This window comes from Pithys albifrons, chromosome 2 (assembly GCF_047495875.1).
Source record: "Pithys albifrons albifrons isolate INPA30051 chromosome 2, PitAlb_v1, whole genome shotgun sequence".
Lineage (NCBI taxonomy): Eukaryota > Metazoa > Chordata > Aves > Passeriformes > Thamnophilidae > Pithys > Pithys albifrons.
Window position 1 is genome coordinate 30,543,541 of NC_092459.1, and position 13,471 is coordinate 30,557,011.

At 36.3% G+C, this 13,471-nt stretch overlaps 1 protein-coding gene across 4 annotated transcripts in view; it reads left to right on the forward strand.

Moving 5' to 3' along the window:
* The window catches only part of MYO6 (myosin VI), a 113,091-nt gene that overhangs the window by 83,583 nt on the left and 16,037 nt on the right, over positions 1-13,471 (forward strand). For all 4 annotated transcript variants that reach the window (XM_071548637.1, XM_071548638.1, XM_071548640.1 and 1 more), the window contains exons 21-28: positions 1,615-1,745; positions 1,877-1,954; positions 2,876-3,005; positions 4,878-4,968; positions 6,193-6,343; positions 7,693-7,901; positions 8,282-8,360; positions 10,571-10,731. In XM_071548637.1, the coding sequence (XP_071404738.1) occupies positions 1,615-1,745; positions 1,877-1,954; positions 2,876-3,005; positions 4,878-4,968; positions 6,193-6,343; positions 7,693-7,901; positions 8,282-8,360; positions 10,571-10,731 (1,030 nt within the window). The remainder of the gene's footprint in view (positions 1-1,614; positions 1,746-1,876; positions 1,955-2,875; positions 3,006-4,877; positions 4,969-6,192; positions 6,344-7,692; positions 7,902-8,281; positions 8,361-10,570; positions 10,732-13,471) is intronic.

Genomic DNA, 13,471 nt, shown 5'->3' on the forward strand with positions numbered 1-13,471 from the left:
CCTGGAGTTTTGAGTTGCCTACAGTGTTAATAGGGCAGCAGTTCAGTCTGGAACAGTAGAATTGTTTTAAATTACTGTCACAGCTAAGTGTATGACACTTCTGTGTGCATTTAGAGGCAGTCAGTGTTAGCTGAGAGATCTAATAATTGAACCACATCTGTTTTTCCTTCATTTTATAGATACTATGATAGAGTTTAATCATTTTGGTTTACTTTTTCAAAATTTCTTTATATCACTCTTGATTTGATTCAGAGCTGAACATTCAACACAGATACTTCAGCACAGACTTTCCTGTTGCTTCATTACATGTTGTAATGCTCCATCTTCATTATTCTTGAAATGCTGGATGCTTTCCAAATTTACAGCTTTATTTTCAAGAGTGAGTTTTAGTAATTTTGCTCATGCCCCATTGAACAGTGGAAAGAACTGCTTGCTTGTGAATTGTTGTGCTGGCATTGTCATTCTTTATAGGGTGTTTGTTCAACAAAGTATTTTGGTATATATTTTTCCCTTTTTTGTGTTTTTGTACTTTCAGTGGCTTTCAGTTGAGGTTTTGAGAAGCTGACATGCTTGACATGTCATTTTGTCATCACAAAAGCTTAACAACTTTTCAATATTTGAGAGTTCCATTAACTTCATTAGTAGTAGATCTCTTCAGGTTAATAGCATTTGGCATGAGAGGAACAAATAGCAAATTAGCTCCTCTCCCCAACAACAGCAATTGTAATGCTTTACAGTAGTTTGACAAGCTCAGTTTTCTACCTCTGCTTTCTTTACAAGAGTAAATGAAGCATAGTCTAGTAATACAAATGAAATGTCATGTTAAAAGGCCAAAATGTAATGTTATAAAATCTTTTTTGAAAAAGACTTAACATAAACAAATGAAATTTCCATTGAAAGCAAATCTGCAAAAGATTAAGTTTGTAAGACAGCAACCACAAGTTAAGAGTTAACTTAAAACCTAATAATGCAGCCTCTCTTGGGTAGGATTACGAAAAGCAGCAGCAAAAACGGGCATGGTTTGTGCTGCCTGAAGTAATTAAAGCTTTTTATGGACTGTGTCTGGATTTTACTGATGTCCTCGTTGCAGCCAAAGTGTAGGAACATTATTCAGGACATTAAAGTAACATCTTAGCAGCTGATATGTCCTATTTCACGTACAGCAAATGTTCTAGCACTGCATGTGTATTTGGTGTTGCATCTGCACGATATCTCACAAATACCATTGACATGATGAAAATAAAAGCCTAGTTCAGCGTTATTTAGTGGGGTTTGTTTGGTTTGGTTTGGGTTTTTTCCCCTTTAAAAATGAAAATGTCACGTCTGCTGAAAAATAAAAAAATTCCTCTGCAGGATTTGGTGTTACTTAAATGCCTCTCAAACAGGGAGAAGATTGTATGGGCTCTTCTCATCTGTTCAATATTAATTTTTTTGTGACCGATCACATTGTCAAGAAATGTTAGAGGCTGGATCAAGTTCCAGCTGAACTCCATGTCTTAGTCTCTGGACAATGTCTTTGAGGCATATGTTATAAATTACTGGTTATCATAAAATTCAGTATTTCATTTGCATGTTACTGATACCAGCTTTGTGCATGTGTTTCTGTGAATTTAGGAATGGTGTCGGTTCTGGATTTGATGCAAGGTGGTTTCCCTTCACGAGCTTCATTTCATGAACTATATAATATGTACAAGAAATACTTGCCTGAAAAATTGGCTCGGCTGGACCCTAGACTTTTTTGCAAAGTAAGAAAGAAATTAATTCTATATCAGCTAGGAGAGAAAATGTATTGTGGGATTGTTTTTGTGCTTTTTTGAATTTTCTTGTCTTTTTTGAAGGAGGCAAAATATAATCCTTTCTGTTTTCTGTGTTTCAGGCACTATTTAAAGCCTTGGGATTGAATGAAAATGATTACAAATTTGGTCTAACCAAGGTGTTTTTCAGGCCTGGCAAGGTAATCTTTTTTCTTGGAGTTCATGAGTGTCAATCTTCAGAATAATTTCAGTTGGAAGGGACTTTTGAAGGTGACATTGTTGAACACATTCCTAAAGGTGTGGTCAACCTAAGACTGCCCAGGATTTTTGTAAATATTGTGCATTTTTTTAAAAAGAAAATCCCAGTATTGGTACTGATATAATTGGTTTTATAGTCCTGTTGCTGCTGCTGTATTTCTACTGCAATGATTGTATTCCCAGACTTATGTTGACTATTAAAAAGAGAAAGTCAGAGCAAAGAAGAAATATTTTCCAATAAAATGTATTTATAGCTGAAATCTCATTCTGTGATTCTGAGCATTGTTGCTGCTATGCAGAGAAAGAAGATGAAGTAGGGACCTGCTGTGATTAGAAAGGAAAATTACTGTAGGCCCAGAAGAATGTTCTTACTCTCATAATTACTAAAAAGCAGAAGTGCAGGATTTTCAGAAAAGGTTGCCTTCAGCAGGACTATTATACAAAGGTTAAAAATTGAGAAGTGCTTTCAGGATTTAGTTTTTCCCCAGATACATGATTAGATGTGTCTTGAAGTTGTGGAAGGCCAAATTAAGTTGTCAGGATGTAGAAAAACAGTTGATTTTAAAATATTTTGGCAATAAATATTTTCAGTGATTAGTAAATGGTTGGATTATGCAAAACACCAAGTGTTGGGCATCAATGAAACAAACAAACAAAAAATCTGCAGTTAGCATTGCTGTTATCATTAAACAATGAAGTCATGTCAGATATATCTGCTCACTTTTGTTAGTGGAAAGCTGATATGACGACATACAATTTATGTTAAAAATATTTTAACTTCTTAATTCAGCATGATCTTAAATAACAATGTCTAACACTGTCTGTTCTCCTAATTTGTAAAACATTTTTTATTTATTGGTTAGTTTGCAGAGTTCGATCAGATAATGAAGTCTGATCCGGATCACTTAGCAGAGCTGGTTAAACGAGTGAATCGCTGGCTTATCTGCAGTCGTTGGAAAAAAGTTCAATGGTGTTCTCTCTCGGTGATTAAGTGTACGTATTTTATGTTTTATTAAATCAAAATGCTTGTTAAAAAGACAAGAAAGCAATTATAATGACCTTGAAATGTGGCCAAGGACATGTATAGCAGATGGTTACATATAGGAGTCTGAGCAATTGATTTCAAAGCTGGTGAGTTGTTTGGGGGCTTTTTTTGTCCTTTGTCTTAGGTACATGGTGGGGGGGTTGCAGCAGAGGTTTTGCAAAATGAGGCACACAGTCCACGAGCAGTCTCCTGTGTGCAGTCTGCTTGGGTGCTTAGCAGAGCCTGAGTTAATACTCACATATAAATAACCAGCTGTACAGGTTTTGCCAGGAAGAGACTTCTGCATCAGCAGGAAGAAGTAGTTCCACTCTTAGCTAGCAACATAGAGTCATTTAGTTCTGGGAAGTGCCTGCACAGAGATTGTCATTTCCAGACAGAAACTGCATGTTTGAAAGTATTAACATGAATTACAGGGCAAACATCTTCACTCCAGCAATTACTGCTTATCAGCAAATAAGTCCCTGTCACTGCTGATACGCAGTTTCCATGTGCTTGGGCTGCCATCACAGAATGGCCTGGGTTGGAAGGGACCTTAAAGATCATCTAGTTGCAACCTTCCCTGTTAGGGACACATCCCACTAGACCAGTGCCCTGTCAAACCTGGCTTTGAAGTTTACTGTGCAGAGTAGGAATGAGGTGCTATGGAGCAGAGATTGGTGCTTATGATGTGCTTCAGTAAAGATGTCTGGGAGATGTGGAAAGGTCTGGTGCAAAATGTCAGCAATCTATAGTAACGTGGAGGGTGAAAAGGGTGCATTAAAGTGGGGACAAAAAGCAACTCATGCCAGTGCATTTGGGCCAGCACTGCCATGACTTCTGTCAATTACTGGATATTATCTATTGCTGGTTATAATGGGGCAAATAGAATTTATAAATTCTTAACATGTAAGTTTCAGACATCAAAATTTGCAACACTAAAATCTTAGTTTTGACCTAGAAATTAATTCCATTTAGTCTACTTTTCAGTAAGACAGGACAGAAAGTTCGTCACTGTGTCCAAAAAGTAGAAGCCTAGGAAAATAATATTGATATGCCTTACTTCTTTGTAGTGTTTTATGAGAAATTAGAAGCAAAGATTTTTTTTCCCCAGAATAAAGCTGAAATAGATGCACAAGAAATGGAGTGCAGCTTTGTGACCACTTAAATCCAGTGGTTAAATATCACTATGTTCACTAACTGTGTGCTCAGCCAATGACTAAAGTCAATGTGTATCCTTATGTTTCCTTTAATAGATCTATACAAACTGCATTTATTGTTACACATATACAGTACATATGCATGTGCCTGTGCCTTGATTCTCTGTTTACCTTGCCTCCTCGCCCCAATCAGTTGAGTCTTTAGATGATGTCTGTATTACAACAGCTAGAGGTTTTATTTTGTGGCTTGTTTGGGTTTTTTTCATTCCAGTGTTGTAGAGAAATGCTCTGCAACGTTGCAGTCACTTTCTTATCTCTAGCAGATATTGGCTACTTGATTACGCTTCACCACAGAACTTCAAGTTTAGCATTTCCTGTTTGCTAGATGCCATGGCTCTTAACCAAGGTTACTGATGTTTGTGAGTCTGGAGAGAAGTGATGGTGTATTTGTGCAAGGGTGCACACACTTCATTGTTCCTGTTTGTTTTGGGTGGGAGCCTCTGTGCTTGGCCCAAGATTGTGAATTCTGCTGTCTACTGTGTCTTAAGTGTTGTGGTTTCAATATAGAACAAGCTCTCAAATACATGTAGCCTACATAAAGTTTTGAGCTATGAAACATGTAATATAGGAGTTGTGTTAAATTGTATAAAACATTGAGACTTGATATCTTCTGTGTCTTTATAGTGAAGAATAAGATAAAATATCGAGCCGGTGCCTGCATTAAAATACAAAAGACTATTCGTATGTGGCTTTGCAAGAGAAAGCACAAACCACGGTAAGAAGTTATTCCTTGGTTGAAGAAAATAGTTTCTAAATAATATTCTCTTGTGACTGTAAGAAGAGGAGATTTACTATGCTTAACTAAATATATCTGAAATCATAGAACGATGCTAAATACAATTGAAGAAGACTTGGAGAGGTTCTGTGTTCCTTTGCTCTTTGCCAAGGATAGACTAAATCTGAACCTTTTCTAAGAAATGTTTGTGTAGCTCTTGGTCCATAAAATCCTTTAGTGACAGCCTAGTTTTCAGAAATCCTTTGTTAAGTCCATCTAAATGAAATTTGAGCTCATTAATTTTTGTCCTTTAGCTGTTCACCCCTTCCCTTATAGGCTCTCTTTCTTTTTTATCTTAGAAATAATTGTGTTCTGCCTGTCTTGTCTCATCTTGAAATTAAATAATTCCATTAGCTAACTGCATGGAATACTGATGGAAAAAACACTTCAGTCATTAAGCTGTGCTGACACCTCTATGTTGTTTGATACAGATCCAACTCTGTTCTTCAACAGTGGGCTTCTTATAAAGTCTTTTCCTTGACATCCTTTAAAAGTTGTATTCAATTTTGAACCTTGACCTTTCTGGCCATTTTCCCTTATTTTAAGCTGTTAGGTACTCATCTTTGATGAAGGGATTTAGTTTCTACTTTTTGTGTGTTGTATTTTTGTGATTGCCTGTTCAGTGATTTCTGTTTAGGAAGGCTGTCTGCAGAGTTGTAATTCCTGTGTGTTGCCTTCAATAGTGGTTCTTAAAAAAACTGCAGAAGTTTTCCTGGACTCTTCCTCAGCCTTGTTTTTTCACTCCTGTGGGGTCCACTGACTGTGTTCCCTGCTGTGTAGTTATGTTTTACCTGATTCAATCCCATTAGCTTTTTGATTAAATCTGACTACTCAGTCTTTATCCACTTCAGTTAAAATCCTCTAGTGGATACTACTGATTTAATATTGAGAAAAAACCAAAACACCCCACATTAGTTGTCAAAATATAAAGGCATTTTTCTGTTTTCAGTCACTGACTGCTAATCAGGTTTAGTTACGGTTTGCAAAAGGCTTCTTTACTTAAGTACTTGATGTGATAATGTTTGAATTTCATAAAAGAGTGTGAGTTTTGTCGGAAGGCATAACTTGTCTCCCCTATCACTACCTGAGTGATCAGTGATAGTTTTAAAAATGACACCTTCTAAAAACATCTCAAGATACAAATAAACTACCTTACCTTGACAGCATTGATGGCCTGATAAAAGTGCGTACATTGAAGAAGAGACTGGATAAATTCAATGAAGTAGTAAGTGCTCTCAAGGAGGGGAAAGCAGAGACAAGCAAGCAGGTCAAGGAGTTGGAGTGTTCTATTGATGCGTTAATGAGCAAAATTAAGGTATGTGATAATAATGAGAGAAATAGTTTCGTATCAGTGGAATCTTTATAAAACGTCATGCAAAGTAGAAGACCAATGATCTTTTTTGATAGAAAAGATACTTTAATATAGTGGTCCTAATTTTCAGTCACTGGGTAAATCCTGTTTAAAATTATTTGTGAATGTAATTGAAGTAAATCATGAAACTAGGTGCATATGGTATTATTATTTGTATTTCAAAATGGGCACTGAAGAATTTAAAGCAAAAATGCCATGTTGATATTAAATGTTGTCAGTAATTTGCTTGTTGCTTTTATTACTGGAATAATGCATATTAGCAATGTTTTAACATAATCAGGGCTGGAATAGACAAGCATCTATCCCAGAATAAAGAGATTTCTGTTCCAGTTAGGAGGTTTTTCAGATTTGGTAGTAAAGAGAATTCAGCTTGCTGATTATGCTTCAGCATCTCTAGTTCTGTTTTGTACCACAGAAGCACAGAGACAAAATGAAAGCACTCTGGCATTTATTAATGTTGCAAAAGAATTGGTTTCTTGAATTTTTGTTCCATGCAATATTATAGCATTCTTAGTGTATTGTTGTCACAATTCTATTAAGATTTTTCTATTTAAAGTCTTAGTTGAAAAGATGGTAGAGTTAGTCTGTCCACTTACAGTTCTCTTTTCTAAGGAAAATAATATAATTTAATTGTCGTAATGATACACCCTCAGAAAAGGTCAACAAACACCTTATATTGCAGGTTTTTTAGTATGGTGTGAATTGTAAAATGAAATTAAATTGTAGCTGTCAGTGAGGTTTGAAAATGTATGTACCAAAGCCTATTTTTTGAAGTAATTTCAGACTGTCATTTGCTATTAATACCTTTTCCTAAAAAGTTACTTACAGCACAGCCTGACATTTTTTCTGAGTGCTAGCAGAAATAGTAAGAAAAACTATTCTATGCTATGACATAAAAGGCAGAGCTGTAAATAACCACCTGAGCAGTAAGAATACAATGCGAAATGCATATGGACAGGCCTCAGCTTTCATCCTAGTGTGGTAAGAATTAATTTCTGTTGCTTAAAACGGCAAGATTTAAAATATGAAGGCATGTTTTAAAGAGAAGTTGTGTTTAATTTCAGTGGTGAAATGCAGATTATTTTGTATGGTTTTATATGAGAGAGGACAGGAACGGATCCTCAGGATATTGGAAAGAAAGAGAAAAATGGACTCAAGCTTCCTCACACTGAAGTGTATATATATTTTATTATAGTGCTCAATGCTCTCATTTCACTTATTATTATTTCAGTATATATTTTTAAAGACAAAGTACAAATGCAAAAGAATATAACCCCCTTAATATTTTGCAGACCACTATAATGACTAGAGAACAAATACAGAAAGAATATGATGCTTTAGTTAAAAGCTCTGAGCACCTTCTGAGTGCACTTCAAAAGAAGAAGCAGCAAGAAGAGGAAGCAGAGAGGCTACGACGCATCCAGGAGGAAATGGAAAAAGAAAGAAAGAGACGTGAAGAGGAAGAACAAAGACGAAGGAAGGAAGAAGAGGAAAGACGTCTGTGAGTCATGAATAAGTTGCTAGTTGTAGAATGAGAAGAAAATAGGAAAGACTTTTTAATAAGGTCATTTTTAATACTCTTTGACTTAGAGAGTCACTTGGATTGTAGTTCTGATGTGCTGTGCATTGTTGAAACTTTTCCTTTCCCAGTGATTTATAAGGCAAGAGTCAGAATAGCATATGGAAGAAATTATATGATGCAGCTCGAAATACAGATGAACTTGAAAAATTTCCTAACTTTACATGTAGTGTCTTTTTACCAGGCTTGTACTGACTTATGGATTACTGTTCAGTTTTCTGGAAGATGCTTTCTACCTCTTACTATCTCACGTTCACTTGCATCATGATAGCATGTTTTCATTTCCTTCTCTTTTGTAATAGGAAATCTGAAATGGAGGCAAAGAGAAAACAGGAAGAGGAAGAAAGGAAAAAGAGGGAAGATGAAGAAAAACGTATTCAGGTTAATATTTTAGCTGTGTATGGCTTTAGGGGGTTGTTTTGTTATTGTGGTGCTTGTGTTGGTAGTGTTGTTTGTTTTTAAATACTTATTTTTAAATCTTTTTTGCACCTTAGTTTATCCACTGAGTCTAATGACTTCGTTTTATGAATGCATGTCTCAAAGTCATTCACCAGTGTTGCTTTAGAAGTAAATATAAGGCAAAAGTCATGATTAGGGCATCCCAAGACAGATTATCTATTTCTAGTTCACATACAAGCTCAGGTCTTCTGAGTGGAGATGCATCTGTTTTTAAAGGATTTTGAAAATTATTTTAAAGTTAAAAATATGCAACACTGGAGAATCCTAGTTAAGCCTTTGAAGTTTTTGCAGATGTTCCATGTCAGGGAAGTTTGGCACTTTTTTACTGGAAATCACATCTGGACTTGGACTGTGTCACATACGTGCTTAGCTGTAAACACTTTCAGAATATTGGTAATAATGAGAGGATACAGGATTGTCTCTGGTAGCCCCTTTGGGTATATTCATGTAGAATAAATACGTGCAGCTCAAACCGCACGCTTCCACACTTTCCTCTTGATTTCTGGCAATTCTTACTTATTACATAGTGAGCTCTCACTCCTAACATGTCTTTGACCTCTGTACCCTTCTTTTCGGCCTGTCTTGGAGATTGCTTGAGTGACCTGGGACAGTAGTCTGAAGAGAAAAAGCTTCTCTGCCATGGCAGTAGTAGCACGGATGGGGCCACAGTCACCGGTGTTTATAGACTCTTTTAAGCCCTCTCCATGATTAATCACAAGCAGATTTTTTTCTCCTGTATCTTGTTATCCCTGGAGTTAGCCTCACACTGCTTATCCTCCTTGCATTTGCATACTTTTCTTTCACCTCACCCACATTCTGGATCAACAGGTCACTGGAACTAACAGAGAAATTAGAGTATAACTTTGATGAGAAGGGATTTTCTCCTGTGTTGTTTGGTCTGTCACCTGTGTCTGAATAATAAGCATTACCACCTTGGAGAAGTTAAACATAAAAAGAGTAAGCTGTTACTTGGTTTGCATCTAAATCATTGCTTGGAGAGCACTGGAGATGTGCCTACTGTTTTGTGAGAAATTTGTTGGATAAGTTTGCATTCAGGGACAGTTTAAATCGATTAAACTTTGTCCACTGAGTAAGGAAGATGGCCTGTTCCCAGATTTAAAATTTGGTCTGCCGGCACTATGAACATCTCTAGGGGGATTGTTTCTTTGTTTCTGAGGTGTGGATATCTGCAATGCAGAACATAATTTACACTTTACTTAGTAATGCTGTGTTTGGATACCAAGCAGATACATAATCCAGTGTTTCATTCTCCCACATACTTCTCATTATCTTTTCTCCTAGTGGTTGTTCCTAAATCTCATCGAGATGTGATCATAAAGTCAGTGGTGTAACTGCATGGCGCTTTAGTGGCGCAACTTGCCGATGATGAGTGGGAAGCGACTTTGTTTCCTTTGTTGGTTTTTGGGCAGCAAGAAAGGCACTGCCCAAACTTGGTGTATACGTGTTTTGGAAGAATGAATTGGATGGGCATGTTTTACTTACTGTGTGTGCAAGGCTATCTTTTAAATAATGACGGTATTGTAGTTTTGTTCTGCAGTATATTGGGACTGCTCCTGCGTTGCACTAGGCTGGAGTTTTACTATTTGCTTAAATTCAAAGCCAGATTGGGTCCATGGAGGATCCCAGTATCTCTCTTAATCCCTTTTCAAAATGAACCACAGACCTGTATGCAAAGTAGTACGTATTGCAAAGTCCTGTTATGCCAAGTGCAGAATACCAAGGAAGCACTCTGTTAATGCTGTGGAGGAGTAGCCATAATGATCTGTATCTTCTGAGCTTTAGTATTTATAAAAACTTGTGAAGACTAGTTTTTACGATAGTGAACAAAAAGCTTTATGTATTTTTTTGAATTGAGTAGTAATTATTTGACACTTTATTTGAAAAGGTAATAAAGGTGGCAGGCAGTAATTACTATGGAAACCAAGATGCAATCTGCAGCTGTTTTGTTTTTCTCGGGTCAAACTGAATACTAATGCTGTTAATTTTTCAGTTCTATAAATTTTGCATGTTTTGAAAAGCTATTAATAGACTACTAAGCATATTTTTCTATTACTGCTTTTCTAGTTTGCTTTAGATCAGTTAAGGTTAAAGGTGTCTTATTATTTCAACAGGCTGAAATTGAAGCTCAGCTAGCTAGAGAACGAGAAGAGGAAACCCAGCACCAGGCAGTGCTTGAACAGGAACGTCGTGACCATGAACTTGCAATGAGAATTGCCCAGAGCGAAGCAGAACTCATCAATGATGAGGCTCAGCTTGATTTAGGATTGCGCAGGTATGGGGTTAAGTACTTATTTTTCTCTCCCTGCCCTCCCCCCCCTTTTTTTTTTTGCTTCTTCCTATCCTGTTCTCTTTGAGAAGACTACACTCTCACTGGTTTTATGTGTCTTTGCATTCATTAAATAGACCTTTTAAGTCTACATACTAGACTCTTTCTCAAATTGACTTGTGAAATTTGTTAGAAAATAGGTTCCTTTTGCTTAAAGACTTCCTTAATTTTGCATCTTGCTACATCAGGAACTTTGTAGGTGCTTCTGAATATGACTGCAGTTCTCTTTTTCTTTTCGAGTTCTGACAAGGACGGCAACCAATTTAAATTTTGATTTTTATGACTCATTTAAAGTAGGGAATGGAATTTCTTCAGTGGTAAGTAGTAATAAAATATACCTTTTTAGTACTTGATGATTCTATTTGTACAGTGTGAGTTTGTGTGTGTGTGTTTTTTAAACAAGAAACACACTTTGAGTTCAGAAATATGGTTATTTCTGTGCCCTGACAAGTGAATATTTTAAGTGGAATGAATATATCTAATACAGATGGATTTGAAAATTAAATATTGTATTAGTTTGGTTTTGTGTGAACTTTCGATGTGTCATAAGAAGTGCTTGACTTTTGGTGTAGAGATCTAGACTGTCTGCAAAGCAAGAGCTCTTCATTTGTAAAAGGTGATGCCATAGAAGCAACTTAGAAGTTCAGTAAAAATGGTACTCACTGGTCAAATTGCATAAAGGTACCTATGACGTAATTGTGACTTCATTAGTACCAGTCTACTCAGTTTGTTGTTGAAAGCAGGAGTGCAATAAAATTCCCTGTGTTTTCATGGAATTTCAAACTCCCAGATGTGTTCTCTTTGTTACCCAAATTTATCTACGTCTATACCTTATTACAAACAACCATATGCCTACTTGAGATAGGTGGACAATTTTTTGTGTCATGTTCTATACTGATTTTTAGACACTTGCACTAAACTAGTTGTGGGCTTGCCTTCAGTTATACAGTAGCTGTCATATTGTCTCCAATAAGACTAATATGCTTAGTTCATAGAATCATAGAATAGTTTGGCTTGGAAGGGGCCCTTGAAAGTCTTCTAGTTCCAACCCCCTTGGCATGGGCAGGGTCACCTTCCACGAGACCAGGTTGCTCAAAGCCCCATCCAGCCTGGCCTTGTACACCTCCAGGGATCCACAGCTTCCTTGGGCAGCCTGTTCCAATGCCTCACTGCTTTCTTCTGCTGTTTGGATTTTCGTGCAATACTTTGAAGGTAAACACAAAGTCACTCTAGTGTTGCAACCTGACAGAGTTCTCTTAAATATGAAGAAAGGGAGACTATTAATTGACAAGAAGGCTTAGAGAATTCAATAACTTTTCTGTCAGTGAAGCTCAAATCCCCACAGTGTTTCCTGCTGCTCATGGGTGATGTTGGTGTTTGTCTTTCCCGTATAATCCCAGAATGGATGATGAATTAACCATCATCATAACTCTTTATGACTGCCAGTTTCTCTCCGCTGTGCAGCGGTAGGAGACTGAAGACTTTTTTCTAAAAAAATGATTGGAAAGTGCTGAATGGTCTGAACAAGTTAGCATAGCAGTGTAAATCCTTTGATAATACTTAAATCTGGAAAAAAAGTAGATTTTTCTGCTTATATGAGATTTTATCTTACTGGTGAATTTTTTTCCTACTGTTTCTAAAGTCTGCTTCAAATAGTTTTAAGCTTGTCCAACAATTGATTAGAATGCTTTTCATTTAATCTTTATTTTATTTTGGTTTGTTTAAAACCAAACTAAAACATTTCCCAAGTCCAGTGTCTTCTACTGAAATCGAAGGATAGATTTTCACATAACTTCAGGAATTGCTTAAAGGTAGAAACTAGGAGAACTCTCTGAAATCAAAACTCTTTATTAGTTTGAACAAAGTACACAATTTAATAATTAAAACATAAATTCTCAGAGCTTATTTTAACTGATACCAATCAAAATTCTAGTACAGTCTAAAGGAAATTATATTAAGCCATTTTCTGTATTTGAGACTTGTGTATTACCATATGATACACTAAAATCACACCTTTTCAGTTAAAATTCTGCTGTAGTAAAATAAGGTATATATCACTTCATACTGAACTCATGCAGTGTACTGGTTCTACACTGTTTTCACACAATTTTGTGAAAAATTTTGTCATGCTTACACACTGGTATGAATAAAAGGGTATTTTCCATTGTATGGTGCTACCTGTGGAGTGAAAAGAGTAAGAACAAGGTGATTTTATATGCTTATTTTTAAGGCACTTGTGATACTTGTGTATTGTCCTATTTGAAAATGAGTAGCCTCTACTGTATTCTTTTCTCCTCAATACTTTGCAGCTTTCACCGGTAGCTTTCATATGTATTTCAAAGTACATAAATATTAGCAGGTCCTTTGAAAAGTATTGTTGTTTGCAACTATCAAAGAAAAAAAAATTGCTGGCAGTAAATGCAGCAAATTTATTTGTGCTAATGCAATGTGGGATACTGTGGACCATTCCTAGCTTCATCCAATTTTATTACTCATCTACAGTTTGAAGGGATGTGTAATATGGGATTTACTGCACCCAGGGGTAAATTGACAGTCGTACTTAGCACTTAAGTAAAAAATTAGTTAAAGCATACAAATCTGCTTTCAACTGTGTAGTATTTTTAATTTATGTGGCTTGGTGAAAGATACAGTTATAGCATATGCCACCTAAAGAAGCTAGTCTCAG